Source organism: Marmota flaviventris, chromosome 8 (assembly GCF_047511675.1).
Source record: "Marmota flaviventris isolate mMarFla1 chromosome 8, mMarFla1.hap1, whole genome shotgun sequence".
Lineage (NCBI taxonomy): Eukaryota > Metazoa > Chordata > Mammalia > Rodentia > Sciuridae > Marmota > Marmota flaviventris.
This window is the reverse complement of record NC_092505.1, coordinates 58,044,231-58,060,689: the sequence shown is the minus strand read 5'-3', so window position 1 is coordinate 58,060,689 and position 16,459 is coordinate 58,044,231. Positions and strand designations below refer to the sequence as shown.

Sequence of the window (16,459 nt, the reverse complement as noted above, 5' to 3'; positions counted from 1 at the left end):
GCTCTTATCTTTGGGTTCTAGTGCCTGAATTTTGTAACGCGAAGTTATACCGTAATGAATATGAAACTCTCAAGTCAATCAGGACAGGAGCCTTCATGCACCATCTGTCTCTGGCATCTCTGCAGGACTGAGACTCCCAGAGCCTTTCCTGGATGCCTTAAAAAAAATCCATGTCCCATTTGGCATTTTAATAGTTTGCCATTTTCTAGGAGGGCCTAGAGTTGTGAAATTATCAGAAGTTTAGTTGTTTTTAAATAGTGAAGTCTTTGACTATTTTTCTAGACAAAAAGGTTGGCAAATTCCCCTAAGTTAAAACTATTTCCCAGTTTGAGGCAGGGGCTCACTGTGGCAGCCAGGAAATGGAAAATTTCAGATCCAACCTTGCCCTCAGGACTAGATTGTCTAATTGCTGCTCGAAAGCTTACAATGTGCAGAAGATTCTGGGAGGCAGGAGAGGTATAATGAGGGTCATGGAGGAGCCAACTCTAGACTTGGCCATCTCTAGACTTGCAGCATGATAGCCACAGCAGATATGAAGGAAGCCTGAAGAAGGCAAAGGAGGCAGTGTAGAGGAGGAATTCCTTTTGTGCATTTTGTGTGGCTTGGTCTGGGGATTGGAAAGACGGTTTCCCAAGTTGTTTTCCCCATGCCCACTGTTGGGTCAATCTGGGACTCAGATAGGTATTCTCCCTCCTGCTCCTAGAAACAGAAATTGGACTTCTCTTTGTGTACATGGTAACACTCCCTCTCTAAGAGGTAAGAAAGAGGGCTGTTTTACTTACTATATTATTTAGGTATTGTGAAGGCCAAGCCCTTTTGTGCTGAGGCCCTTCCATCAAGTAACCTCCAAACTGTGGGCTCCATCCCTACAGCCAGTGCTTACTTTTCCACCATTGAATCCAAACACCTGTTCTTTCAGTGGCCTCCTTTGGTACACAACTTCCTGTGGCCTCTTCTTGCCTTCTAGTCACAAGTGTACCAAAGAGGGGGTGGATGTTTGGGTCAGTGCAAGTTCACCACTCAGAGGAGTTTATGTGTAGTAGTCCAGAAACCAGAAGTGATGTTCCTCTTCATAGACCCCAAATAGAAGCAGGCCACAGTGTACTCAGATAGGCCTTACCTGTGGCTCTGAGTGGCACTATGTGCCACTATGTATTTCAGTGTCTACCCTGTCCCTCTGGATGTGGGATGGGTGTTGGATGGACATCCAACTGTCTCCTCTCTTGACTTTTTATCATTGTTTTTTGTTCTTTACTGAAATATGATTTACATGTAGCAGAGTGTGTAGGTCACAGAACATAGCCCTGGGTCAGCCCAGTTGCTGCTGTAGAGTTTGGCAGGAATCCCTTTGCATTTCTGCCATATTTCTAAGGTCCCTGCTATCACATAGAGCCCACTGCTTCCTATCTGTGAAGTGGAGACATTGCCTTCAGAAGGGGCCCATGTGCATGAAATTTCCATCACCACCTTCATGGAGCCATCTGTGTTCTCTCCTGCCTGACCTCTGTTTTCCAGGAAGTATTTTGGATCTGTTTTTGGCTTATTTTGGTAGCCTAAGAGAATGTGGTTTGGGAATGTCAGCATGAGGAAGAGCTGGTCAAGTTGATGATAACCATATTGCATAATTCTCAGTAGCTGCAGCCTGCTATGAGGTAGATGTTCCTCCTTTCCCAGGAATAAGATCTAAGATTCTCAGGGCAAGTGTTTTTTTTTTTTTTTTTCTTTCCCCTGAGGTTCGGAGGTGGTGTACTAGGGATTGAACCCAGGGGTACTTAACCACTGAGACACATCCCCAGCTCTTTATAATATTTTATTTAGAGACAGGGTCTTGCTGAGTTGCTAAGTACCTTACTAATCTGCTAAAGCTGGCTTTGAATTCGTGATCCTCCTGCCTCAGCCTCCTGATTTGCTGGGATTACACGTGTGTATCACCACACACAGCAGGACAAGTGTTTTTTATTTCTTAACAATCTTCCCGTTAATCTTCTTTTTATTACCTAGTCTGGCTTTTCCAGGCCTGGCTTGCAATCTGCATTTTGATCTGAAGATTGTCCTATTCCAGAAGCTTTGTGGAGCATCACTCTCTTGTTTCCTCTGTTTCTGGCATGTGTTGGGATGCCTGACTGCACAGAGAGGCTGGTCAGTGTGCCCTGTACATGGTCCTGGTGCAAGAATTCAGGCCATGATGCTATAAGTGGACTGGTCTCCTGACATCCCCAGTGCTGAAGCACCAAACCAGCTCTGTGACCTTAGGCCAGAAGTTGCTGGTGGGATCAAGCTCAGGATGGGTTCTTAGTCTAGCTGTCTCCTTGGCCCCATGTGCTTGGTTGTGAGCTGTGCTCACTGGCTGGCTGGCCTGTCAGGAGCTGCAACTGACTTGACTGTGATTTGATCATGTTGTTTCCTCTCTGAATTCTTTTGACATCAGAAGAGAGAAGGATTGGCTTACCTGAAGCCAGTCTTACACCTCCCTGTCCCTAGTGTGACTATGAGCCAGCTGCCCTGAACCTTTTAATTCTATTGTTTTTTTTCCTTTTTTTCTCATCTCTTTAATGTTCTTTATTCTATATTTCTCCCATTTTTTACTGATTTTTTCCAGCATGTACAATTTGCTGTGTGTGTGTATATGGGTGTTTGTGGGTATATGTATTCCCACTGTGTTAAAATATGCATATATATATATTTATATAATTTTACTTTCACATTAATTGCTATCTTCTGCACTTATTTATTCTTTAAACTTGATTTGACTTAGGTGGTGTATAATATATGTGAATTTGTTTTGTTTTGTTTTTTGGTACTGGGGATTGAACCCAGGGGTGTTTTACCACTGAGTCACATCCCCAGCCTTTTTTTTTTTTTTTTTTTGTATTTTATTTAGAGACAGAATCTCACTAAGTTGCTTAGTGCCTTGATTTTGCTGAGACTGGCTTTGAACTCACAATTCTCCTGTCCCAGCCTCCTGAGCCTCTGGGATTACAGGTGTGCACTACCATGCCTAGCACATGTGAGTTTGAGCTGTTTTGATCTTACATTTGCTTGTTTGTTTGTATCTTGGTTTTTGTCCCTTTGTCACTCTTTTTCACCACTATTAGTCACATTTTCCTGTTCCCTCTTCCTCTTTATTATTATTGTTAATTTTTATTCTCCCTCCTCACAGCTGATTTTGATATCATGGTAATCCTGGCCTGATAGTTTGAGTTTGGAGGGGTTCCTTCTGTCTCAATTCTTTGGAATAGTTTGAGAATCATTGCCATTTCTTCTTCATAAGTTTGGTAAAATTCATTGGTGAAGATATCTGGTCCTGGGCTTTTCTTTGGTGGGAATCTTTTAATTAATGATTTGATCTCATTTGTTAATTTTTTTATATCCTCATGGATCAACTACTATTTGTCAGTGTCTTCTTGATTTCCTAATTTATTGGATTATAATTTATAATAATATAGTTTTTAAAATAAATTATTATATAATAATAAATTATAGTTTCTAGTAATCTTCTTCATTTCAGAAGTGTCTGTGGTGATAGCTCCCTTTTCATCTCTAATTTTGTTAATTAGGATCTTCTCTCATTAGTTTCGTGAAGGGTTTATCAATCTTATTTATCTTTTTGAAGAACATATTCTTTATTTAATTGATCCTGTATTTTTAAAAAATTCTCAATTTTATTAATTTGATTCTGATTTTTATTATTTCCTATCTCCTATGGCTTTTAGAATTACTTTGTTCTTCCTTTCTAAGGCCTTAAGGTAAATCATAAGCTTATTTATTTGGGATCTCTCTATTTTTTAAATGCAGGCACTCCATGCTATACATTTTCCTCTTGAAACTGCTTTTATACTCTCTCAGAGATTTTGATATCTTGAATCTCTGTTCTCATTTGTTTCTAAGAATTTCTTCTCATTTCTTCTATGATTTATTCTTCATTTAAAAGAATATTATTCAATCTCTGTGTGTTATGTGGTTTCTGTTTTTTTTCTTGCTATTGATTTCTAGTTTCATTTCATTATGATCTGTTAGGATATACAGAATTACATCATTTAAAAAATCTATTTACAGAGGTTTACATTGTGACCTACAATATGGTCTACATTGGAAAAGTTTCTGTGAAATTCTACGAAGAAAATACATAGAGCTCTTTTGGTATGTAATATTTTTTTATGTCTATCAGGTCCCTTTGATTTATAGTACCATTTAGGTTGGAAATAGCTTTATTCCTTTTATGTTTGGATGACCTGTCTGTTGGTGTACTGAGATTAACCAGTATTATTGTATTGGTGTATTGAGATTAACCAGTATTATTGTATTGGTGTCTATCTGAGATTTAATCTCCAGAACGTTTTTTGTTGTTGTTTGTAATTAGGTACATATGTAATTGTGATTTGGGGCATATGTGTTTACTATCATTTTATTTTTTGGAGTGTTCTCTTTACCAGGATGTAGTAGCCTTCTTGGTCTCTTATGATCTTTCTTGTTTTTGGACTCCATTTACATGGAATATTTTTCCTATGGGTGCCTTTGCCTATGAGATAAGCAAGCTGTTTCAAAGAGCATACAGTTAGATCTTGTATTTTGATCCATTCTGCTAATCTATATCTTTTAATTGGGGAATTGAGACTATTAATATTATTTACTAATATTAATAGATACCATTATATGCTTAATATATAATATTTAATATATTTTAATTAACATTATTATATACATAATATAATTAATATTATGAATTGGTGTTTGTTTTATGCCATTTTGGATTGTTACTTTATTTAATTCTGTCTTAATTTTCACTTAGTTGGTTGCTTTTCTAGTGATCTTTATCTCTTTGGGAGTTTTAGGATTTATTTTGGGGCTCCTTGTGTGCCCCAAATATCTTTGAGTATTCTTTGTATTGCTGGCTTAGTGGTGATGAATTCTTTAAGCTTATCCTTGCCATGGAAAGTTTTTATTTATTTTCTCATTGATTTTGAAAGATTAATTTGCTGGATATAGCAATCTTTGCTGGCATTTGTTTTCTTTTAGAGTTTGGATTATCTTATTCCAGGCCCTCCTTGATTTTAGTATCTTAGTTGAAATACTAGATATGAGCCTTATTGATTTTCTCTAAATATTAACTAACATCTTTCCTTTGTAGCTCTTACTATTTTCTCTAATAGGTATTTTGATTTTGATATGCCTTAGATTGTTTTGATCTTGTGTATTTGGGGTTTTATATGAATCTGTATGTGGATGTCTATCTCATTTCTAATATAGGGCAGTTTTTCCCCTTATATCTCATTGAAGATATTATTAATGTCTTTCTCCTGTATCTCCATGTTATCTTCTATCCCAGTGACTATCAATTTTTTTCTCTTGCTGCTGCTATCCCAGAGTTTTTGTTTATTTTGATCACGATCTTTTATTTTCAATTCTTTATTACATACTGAATTCCAATTTATATATTCTGTCTTCATGGCCTGATAGTCTGTCTTCAAGGACTAAAATTCTATTTTCTATGCAATCTAATCTGTTTTCCCTGCTTTCAAGTAAATTGGATTTATTTTGTTTTTTATTTTCAGGATTTCTTATTGGTTTCTTTTCAGTGTTTTTATTTCTCTATCAAACAGTCTTTCATTTACTGTATTTCCTTTCTTAATTCATCTCTTAGATCTTCTTTTAGTTCGTTGAACATTTTAGTAATCTTTTTTGAAATATTTCTCTGGAATTTTATCCATTTCTGTGAGATCCTTTGTTGGGGATGGTGAATTTTTAGGGGAGATTTGTTTGACTGTTCCCTTGTGTTTTCAGAGGATTTGGAATTTTGCATCTCTTGAGATGGATTCCCCTTCCTCTTTTGTATATGTATTTTGTGTGTATGTGTGTAGTTATCTTTTTTGTTCTTGGATGTCTCTGTTTTTGATGTATGATTAGGTGTCCAGGAGTGGGACCTGAGGTCCTTCTGTTGTTGTTCCTACTTGGGACCTGGGTGTTATTTGGAGTTTTGTCTTCCCTCCTCTGTGGGTTCAAATATTGTTGAGGCTTTCTAAATTGTGTGGGGGGTTAGATTCCCTGTTTCTTGGCTGTGTTGTGAGTATTTTTCAGCAGGCGTATCTCTATTCTGTGAGCTTGATGTATCCCATTCACTTTCCAGCCCCTCTTAAAGAGAAGGGGGGAGCCAGGAATAGCAATGATGTTAGCAGCAGATATACAGCCTTTAGATCAATGTCCAGTTTCTATTTTGACATCTAAAACATTAGTTACCACCTCTGTAGAAATGGTAGTCAACATTTAACATTAGCACCCATGATAAATAAACATCAGACGATAAAGAGCAAATATCTATTACATTGTCCATTGTATTAATATTCACAAGATGGATGGGATAATAATTACATAAACTATATAATTCTGTCAGATAATGGCATTGCAGTTTCTTCAGTGAAGAGGAAATATGGTAGGAAAGCAAGGGAAAGTTAAAAATATTGAAAAATTGAACAGGGAAGAGTCATGATATATGTACCAGATGGCAACTGTTAAGAGGAAAGAGTAAAAAAAAAAGTAATAAAATAATGAAATACCAAGAGAGAACAGGAATATTTGTCTATTAGTGAGGGAAGAGTGTGAAGAAAGGGCAATAAGAAGAATAAAAATCAAGGCATGAACAAACAAATATAAGTTCAAAACAAGTCAAACCTATGTATAATTTTGCACCCTATATAAGTCAAACCAAGGCTAACTAATTAAGTGTATGAAGAAGAAAGCAATTTAATGGCTCTAATTTCAGTAAATAATATAATAATATTACACCACCATTATGTATGCATTATGTCGTGGACTTAAACATCATTGGTTGGTGTATGACTATACTAGAAAAATATTTCCTTTTTGCCTCTGTGGTTTCTAGGTGGAAATCTGTTGTCACTCAAATTTTTATTCATTTGTAATGCAACATTTGTTTCTGGCTGCTTTCCAGATTTTTAAAATAAATTTTTAGTCTTTAGAATCTTAATTATGATGATCTTTGGCATGGATGTTTATGGATTTCTCTTATTTGGTCTTTGCGCAGATTTTTACATCTGTGAGTTTATGTATCCATTGGGAAGTACATATTTTATATATGACACACATATTCTATACACATGATATACATTTGTTGAACTGTTTACAACAGTCGAGCCATTAACATATCTTCCTCCTCATATAGTCATATAGTTATTTTTTTTTTTTAAGGAGGCGAGCACACTTGGGATCTATTCTTTCAGCAAATTTCATATATACAACACAGTATTGTTAACTATGCTTAATATTATGCTATAAATTAGAACTCTAAAATTTTTCATCTTATATTACTAAAACTTTGTACCTTTTGACCAACCCCCCAATTTCCCTGCCCCTGGTAACTACCATTCTACATTTTGCTCACTGTTTCTATGAGTCTTTTTTTTTTTTTTTTTAGGGTGAGAGGGTTAATCCGGGAGGTGGAACTCCTGGAGTCTGGGTTTAAGTTTAGGTGTGTACCACATTCTTTGCTGAATGCCAGTTGATATGGAGATTTTAATTCAGCATATCTCCTGGGCCCAGCAATTGCTAGTCTACATGCTGGAAGACTGTGTACCACACTCGTGTGGTATAGTAGCCAATTCTGAGTCCACTATGCTGCCTGCGGACCCCACGATTCCTGGTCTCATGTTCAGTATCCAAACTCAATCTTTTCCACTGCTGACCTTTCAAATTCCTGGTCAAGGGCTTCTCTCCTAGCTGGAGGGAGGTGGGAGCAGTGTTTCCATGACCAGTATTCCCCTGTGTAAACCTCTATCCACACTTGATTTTCTCCTGGTCACTTAGGCACACTCTATCATGCAGTGTGGGTTTTCCAGGCTTGTTTTGGGGGCCAGACTCGGGTGTGCCAGAAACTGGCTCCCTTGGCTGTTGGCCCCCATGCTGCGGCTGCAAAATGGTTCCTTCCTCTGTCCTCCACATGCCACTGGGAGAGAGATGCAGTTTCTTTCCTGTACCAGGATATTGTGTAGGACACCTCTCAGTTTAGTTGGGCATTGTCTTTGATCTCTAAACTCTTTGTACCTAGATGCACCTCAGTCCTCCCAAAATGTGGGTTCCTTTTTTAAAGCTATATTTTAAATAAATGACAGCAGAATGCATTACAATTCATATTACACATATAGAGCACAATTTTTTCATATCACTGGTTGTATATAAAGTATGTTCACACCAATTCATGTCTTCATAGATGTACTTTGGATAATGTCTATTACATTTCACCATCCTTGCTAATCCCCTGCACCCCCGCCTCCCCTCCCACCCCTGTCCTATCTAGAGTTTGTCTATTTCTTCCATGCCCCCGCTCCCTACCCCACTATGAGTCAGTCATCTTACATCAGAGAAAACATTCGCCATTTGTTTTTTGGGGATTGGCTAACTTCACTTAGCATTATCTTCTCCAATTCCATCCATTTACCTGCAAATGCCATGATTTTATTCTCTTTTATTGCTGAGTAATGTTCCATTGTGTATATATGCCACATTTTTTTAAATCCATTCATCTATTGAAGGGCATCTAGGTTGGTTCCACAATTTAGCTATTGTGAATTTTGATGCTATAAACATTGATGTGGCTGTGTCCCTGTAGTATGCTGTTTTTAAGGCCTTTGGGTATAGACTGAGGAGAAGGGGTAGCTGGGTCAAATGGTGGTTCCATTCCCAGTTTCCCAAGGAATCTTTATGCTGCTTTCCATATTGGCTACACCAATTTGCAGTCAAAACATGGGCTCCTTTAATTTTCTTGTTGCTTTACTCCATTCATGGACAGACTATTCTGGCTTGTACCTCTGGCCTCTGCCATGGTTGTAGTGCTGGGAATTTCTTCCTTATTTTATTATATTTAATCTCCTGAGAACCCAATCTGTTTTGAGGGTCCATATTAAATTCCAGTAAAGTACCCCCTAATTTTTGCTTGTTCATCCACTTTGCTGAGAAGCTGCCTGTCTGCTTTTCTTAGTTTTACACCATGGAGCACCCAGGGAAGTGATTTCTGTATTCTACCATATTCCTAGATTTGTTCTTAAACATACTTTTTCAAGCCATTGTGAATGGCATTGTTTTCCTGATTTCTTCTTTAGCAGGTTTATTATTAAATTATAGAAAACTATTGATTTTGTATGTTGATTTTGTTCATGCTGAATTTGTTCATCAGCTCTAGAAGTCTTCTGGTGGAACTTTTAGGTTCTTCTAAGTATAGGATCATATCATCTGTACACAGGGATACTTTTACTTTTTCCTTTCCTGTTTTTATCTCTTTTATTTCCTTCTCTTTCTAATTGCTCTAAAATTTCAAGTACGATGTTGAATAGGAGTTTTTGGAGTAGATATTCTTGTTTTATTCCTAATTTTAGAGGGAATGTGTTAACTTTTTCCCCATTCAGTGTAATGTTGGCTTTGAATTTGTTATATATAGCCCAATTATGAAACACTAGTTTCTTTATGGTTTTTATCATGAAGAGGTATTGAATTTTGTCAAAAGCTTTTTCTGCATCTATTTGGATGATCCTATGATTTTTTTCCCCCTAAATTGTGTTTATGAGGTATGTTGTGTATGTTGAACCATCCTTGCATCCCTGGAATGAAACCAACTTAATCATGATGTATGATCTTTTTATGTGTTGTTGAATATACTTGCTGATATTTTATTAAAGATTTTTAAATCTATTTTCATCAAGAATATTTGCCTGTAGTTTTCTTTCTTTGAAGTGTCCTTGTCTGTATTTTCTTGTAATTTTCTTTGAAGGTCCTTACCTGGTTTTGGTATCAGGGTGATCCTACTTTTGGTATCAGGTTGATCCTGGTTTTGGTAACAGGGTGATACTGATTGTGTAGAGTGAGTTTGGAAGTGTTTCTTCCGTTTTTGTTCTATGGAATTATATGAGAAACATTGATAGTAGTTCTTTAAATATCAGGTAGAATTCAGCTATGAATACATTTAGCCCTGGGCTTTTTGTTTTGTGGGTTTTTATTACTACTTCAATCTCCTTGGTCTGTTTAGATTTTCTATTTCCTCTTAGTTCAATTTTGGTAGATCATATGTCTCTAGAAATTTATCCATTTCCTCTAGATTTTTCAGTTTATTGAACCATAAGTTTGAAAACTAACCTCTAATATTTCTCTGGATTTCAGTTAATTTGGGTCTTCTTTCTCTTTGGTTAATTTAGCCAAGGGTTTATCAATATTATTTATTTTTTCAAAGAGAAAATTTTTCAGTTCATTGATTCTTTATATTATTCTTGTAATCTCCATTTCATTAATTTTAGCTATGATCTTTTTTCTTTCTATTGAGTTTTTAAATCTTTTTTAAAAAGTAATCTTTTATTCTTTTTAGACTGTATATTTCAACATATTATACACACATGGAGTATTACTTATTCTAATAAGGATTCCATTTTTGCAGTTGTACATGATGTAGAGTTTCACTGGTTGTATGCTCAACTATTGAGTTTTTCAAAAATATTTTTTAGCTTTAGGTGGATATAATATCTTTATTTTATTTTTATGTGGTGCTGAGGATCGAACCTAGTGCCTCATGAGTGCAAGGTGAGCACTCTATCACTGAGCCACAATCCCAGCCCCATCTATTGAGTTTTTTATTTGACATATTTTGCTTTTCATTTCCAAGATTTCTGTTTGATTCTTTTTCAGCATCTCTGTTTCATATCTTCTGTTTTCTTTCTTGATTCATTCCTTACTTGTTCTATTTATTCTTTGATCATTTTCATAGTCAACTTTTTGAATTCTTAATCCAGCATTTCACCCACTTCTATGTCTTTGAATTCAGTTATTGGGAGGTTAAAAACTTTCCAGGGCATCTTATTGGCTTGTTTCCTCATGTTTTTGAGCATCTATATTTTTTTGTGTGTCTGTTGTGATGGATTCCTCACCCAGGCAGCCTGTGGACAATCCAGATTATGCCACACCTCTTATTCGAAGAGCCTTAGGCAATGTTTTGGGGTGTGTGCATGTGGGAAGCACCTAGATTGTATCATTAGATCCACCAGGCACTTTTAGGCATGGAGGAATTGGCCAGGATTACTTGTACTGAACTGTGCTGCTTTTTACCCAAACTGGACCCATCATACTTCTATTTCCCATGGGACTTTCTCATTATCACAAAGTTTCTACTGCCAAATTCAGAAGCAAGAATCCTCCTGCCTTTCTCTGTGCTATGGATCCACAGACCAGTAGACTTGTCTCCTGTTGTCACCCAGAAAGAACTTCCTGTGGATCCATGCCACAGTCTCTTGACTCAAGGCTTGGGCATCAACCGAGAGAAGCAAGAGTGAGAAGTAAAGCATAGGTGACTTTTGGCTGTTGGACACACAAAAAGAAAAAAAACCAAGAAAAAAGAAAAGAAAAGAAAAAAATATAAATGAAAAAAGAAACAAAAATAAAATAAAATGTAACATTAGAAAACTACAGGGATTTCTGATTTCTTGTGCAGAATGTTTAAACAATGAGGCACTTTTTAAGCTGGTCTGCCTTCCCACTTTTACTAAATCTATTGGGAAGTCCTGGGACTCTTCTGCACTGGCTCATCTCACAGTATCTGAGACTCTTTTGTGCTCAGATTTTGGTTTTGCTGGACAGTAGAGCTTGTTTTTCTTAAACTTTCTGGGGAGGGGAGCTCCCCCCTTTTCACCCCCCAACAAAGCCATAATATGCCCAGTGCTGGCAGTCTTTTTTTTTTATTATTTTCACTATTATGAAAACTGATATTTCTAGATTTCACCTGATTGCTGACTTTCTGAGTTGCATTCCATTTCTTTCCTATATGTTCCATTCTCCTCATTCAGTCTCAGCACTTTGGTTTTGATTCGGTTTCAGGAAATAGCTACTATATGGTGGATGCCATTAATTTACTATATTCCTTCCCTGTTTGATTTGTTCTTCAAGAAGCACTTGTTAGTTTTTGTCTTGATTTGGTCTTCAAGAAAGACATTATTTCCTCTTGGTTTTTTTCTTTCCCCAATCTAAGGTGGTTTGCTCAAACCTATTCCCTGATCAGTACTTTGCTAAATATTCAAGGAAGATCTTCCTGAAGGTCCTTTATATGTCAGTTTTTCTTCTTTGCTGCTCTGTCTGTGAGCCCCAGTTATCCTTGATCAACCTAGAATTAGTTCTCTCTCAATGAAGTGAACCTGCCGGATTCCATCTGGCTTCCCCATCCCAGTGCTTGGCCTGGAAACTCTATAGGTAAGCAAGGAAATCATAAGGCTCATAATACATTTTCTGTCTCTTTCAGGGATCACCATCATCCTTACATGATAAGTAATGTCTAAAATATAGTTATATGAATTTTGTCTATGCCTTTTAATTGTTTATGTGGGAGGATGGATTTGGCCTGTTTTCTCATTATAGCTGGGGTAGAAGGTCTCATGTAATTTACATCTTTATGAAAAGAAACAAATGATACATAAACATAGAGACATTTATCATTTGGTATAGAATATGTAAGTAAATTTTGTACCATTAGGTTTTCTTATTCTCTTTCCTTACCTCCATCTTCTCTCCTTTCTTTCTGACTTACATAATCAAATAATGATTCTTAAAATATGTTACTATTTCCAGCATTTCATTGTTTTTTGAATCTTATTTATGGTACTTTTTCCATGCAAAATTTTATATTTTTATGTAGTCAAATATATGGATTTAAATTATGCTTACCAAGGTTCTATATATACCAATATTATTAATGTATTTACTTACATATTTATTTTTTATTAGCAGTATAATTTCATTTATTACATTAAAATAATTTACTCATACTTATATTAGGAAAAGAAGTATTTAATCAGTAAAATCTTAAATGTGTTTGAATTCTCAATCCTTGTTTTTACTTTTGGGGAAAGAAAATGCTCCTTTTAAATTTTTTACTATCATTCTTTTTTCCCAGCTTTTTAAAATCTGTCATATATAATTTAATTTGCATGAACTGAAATAAAACTTTTCAACTCTTTATGTAAAAAATAAGGGTAACTCAAAAGCAAAGCACTAGTTACTAAATAAGTTGGTTTATTTTACACTTTAATAATCATTTTAATTAAAATGTTAGAGTCCTTAACTTTTATTATGTTAGACTTGGGAGACCTGGTGTTGATTGTTATTGCCAACATGAAAGTGGTGCAGCTGTCTTGCAGCTACAATTCTTGATCAATGAGGTAAGGATTTTTTTAACTATTTAAATGTATACACACATAATTGGACACACACATATAGATTTTTTACTATTTAAAACACACCCACACCCACAGTATTACAAATTGAGTTTCCCTTATCTGAAATGCTTTGGACTAGAAGTATTTTAATTTCAGATATTTTTAAAAATTTTGTATATTTTGCATATATACATAATGAGACATCTTAGGGATGGGACCTAAATATAAGCCTGACACTTTAAAATATTTTGTGTACTCCTTATATACATAATCTGAAGGTAATTTTACACAATATTTTCAATATGTTTATTTTGACTACAGTCTGTCACATGAGATCAAATGTGGAATTTTCTACTTGTAGCATCATGTTGACACTCAAAAAAATTCGGATTTTATTTACATATGAGGTTTTGGATTTTTTGGATTGGGATGCTCAATCTATAAGACATAGCATTTTAAATATTATGTATCTAAGTAATATATATGTATGCAGTATTATTTATAGTTACATTTTTCATAAAAGGGCATACTCGTATAGTTGCCAATTTATTAAAATTTAAAGGGTTCTACTATTATGTATAACTAAGAAGAATAAGTAAAATATAAAAAAGGACAAATATTTATGTACCAAAAGATCCTTTTATTGTGATTTTGTAGTGTACATAATTTGTATTAATTACTTAACTGGTGTTTTAAAAAAATCTAAAGTTCTTCAATCATTTCACTGGCCATTAAACTGACATTTTATGGATTTCAATTTTGTAATCCAGCTGTAAACTCATATTTTGCCTCTATTTTCAATTAAATAAATTTAAGCTTGTTTATTTACCTGTGGGCCCTTATTTTTGTGTATGCATATATGCATGATCTGAATATATATATTATCTTTTATTTCCATATGAATTTGTTGATTTGACTTCATTTTTATTTATTTATGTATGCATATCTGTTATGGTAATGTACCTATCCCTATTTTTCTAGAGCTACAATGATGAGACACTTTCTAGAAAAAAAATTGTATTTATCAACTCAGAAAAATTACATATCTTCCATATGTTGAAGGTTACTTATGGTCTGCTTGACTCAGATCTTTTACAGCAAATCCTAAAGTTTAAATAGCTACTTTATGTTAAGTGAGCTGGCCAGTGCAAAAATACTTTAAAAGTTTGTGCCATACCAAATTCAAGCACTTCAGAGATTAAACTCAGTGCCTTGTGAAAAGTTGGTTGTTTTCTCATAGCATGATGATGCCCTTTTATTCAGTTTCTGCATATATTTGCATGTGTCATACTAACAATTTATAATGATACACATAGGTAAAATGTCTTATAGAATTTTGTATAAAAATACTTGAGGCAAGAAAAAAATTGTGGTATTGAAACATGTCCATTTTTTATTTCTCTTGGCCTAAAATCTTTCTCGGAGACTATGAGATACTCCTTATCAACAAAGTTAGCATATTAAACTTTGTAGACACACTTGCCATGGGGTACCAAAAAAAGAGGGGGAGGTAAGGAGGAAAAGCGGAAACATTTAAAAATATTTTATTATGATAACTAATCATTATTATTCAGAATGTCAACCATTTTGGGTTCTCAGTGCTACTTTGTAGTTCCTAGTTATGGAATCTTGGTGCTTTGCGTTCTGCACAGAAATATACTAGTAGGCATAGTTTGTTTCCATGTGATTTGTTCTAGGTTTGATACTCTGAAGATTGACTTGAAGGATCTAAGTTTGCCTCTATACTACATAACTAGGAGAAAATAGAGACAAGTTTTTATATTCCCTGCATTGTTTACAGTGTTTTTCATAAACTATTCACCCTGATTTACCTCACACTCAATTATGTTCTCATACTTCCCAGGTTTTGATCTCATGGCTATTTGCAGTTTTAAATAATCACAGATTTTTATAAATAAATAATGCTTTTGCTAATAAAGATTCATGCTTTTGTAAATGAGCCTTATATACTTGCTGATATGCATACTTTCATGTGTCTGGTCTTCTGTTAGTACTGTTATGCTCAGTGGTTCAATGATATTACATCCCAGTTTTATCATTACTAATAATACTCAGATTCTTCATAGATTCAGTCAGATATTACACTCAGATATTATTGAATACATGATGCTGTGTTTTAATTCATTACCCTTGATGTGTTATATCTTTGGTTTGCACATAACAATTTAATATAAGACACATTTTATTAATTTTGTATAACATGTTTATTTCTTACCCTGTCCTAAGTGAACTTCCATCTCTATGAGAAATGAGATAAATGTCTGTTTTTTTTTTTAAAAATCAGTTATTGGTTATCAAGCACTTTCAAGCAAACCCAATAACTTTCTAGTTTGTGCATAGGAAGTGCATAAAGAGTTTACAAATAAAGCATGTAAACAAAGAAATTCTCAAGGTATGTATAGGATATATCATATTGCATGGTATAAAATTATGAGTTCATGCTAAAGTGTGTATATCAACATATTTCCCTTGGTACATGTGTTTTTATATATTTATGTATACATATGAAACTTATATAAAATTTTAAAATGTACCAATATGCTCGATAATTGCTTTTTAAAAATAAAGCTATTCCTCTCAAAGACTAAAATCACAGGTACATAATATAGAGGGAAACATCATAGGGTACAGGCATGCTTTAGGCTTAAGAACTGTTTCAAAAGGACATTTAGATTCCTATGATCTTTTTTCTAACTCCAAAAGAAATAATCAATGCTAGGAATTTCAATATGGTTTTTCCTAGCATATAAATGAAACAATTTTTTATACTGATGATTGATATTGGAAACTCTTGAAAGATTACTTGTAATAAAATACTTGGGAAAATATGTGAAGCATTTTAGGTATCTTAGAACTACCATAGTTCTGCCAGATAAATTTTAGAGAATGTAGATCTAGAGTAGTTTTAGGTTCAACCATAGGGCACACCTAGACATTTTCAGTTGTGAAACTATCATTTTAGTATAAGTTCTGATATATTTTAAGATGATGTTACTTAACTCAGTGAAATAGTTAAATTATATATGTATAACTTTATATATATAATTTATATATATTCATATATATATATATATATATATATATATATATATATACACACACACACACACACACACATATACACACACACACACCACAAATATGGCAGCCAGTATCCATCCATATCCTTTCTGCCTTATAAAGTAGAAAATATTCTATTGTAGTTCAAACAGGATTAATCTGTATTTGCTGGTGCTAGATAAAAA

General features: G+C 34.5%; 1 protein-coding gene across 2 annotated transcripts in view; it reads left to right on the top strand.

Moving 5' to 3' along the window:
* Positions 1 to 16,459, top strand: part of Stxbp5l (syntaxin binding protein 5L) — a 334,167-nt gene that overhangs the window by 60,086 nt on the left and 257,622 nt on the right. For both annotated transcript variants that reach the window (XM_027936010.2, XM_027936009.2), the window contains exon 3: positions 13,115 to 13,196. In XM_027936010.2, coding sequence (XP_027791811.1) covers positions 13,115 to 13,196 — 82 coding nt within the window. The remainder of the gene's footprint in view (positions 1 to 13,114; positions 13,197 to 16,459) is intronic.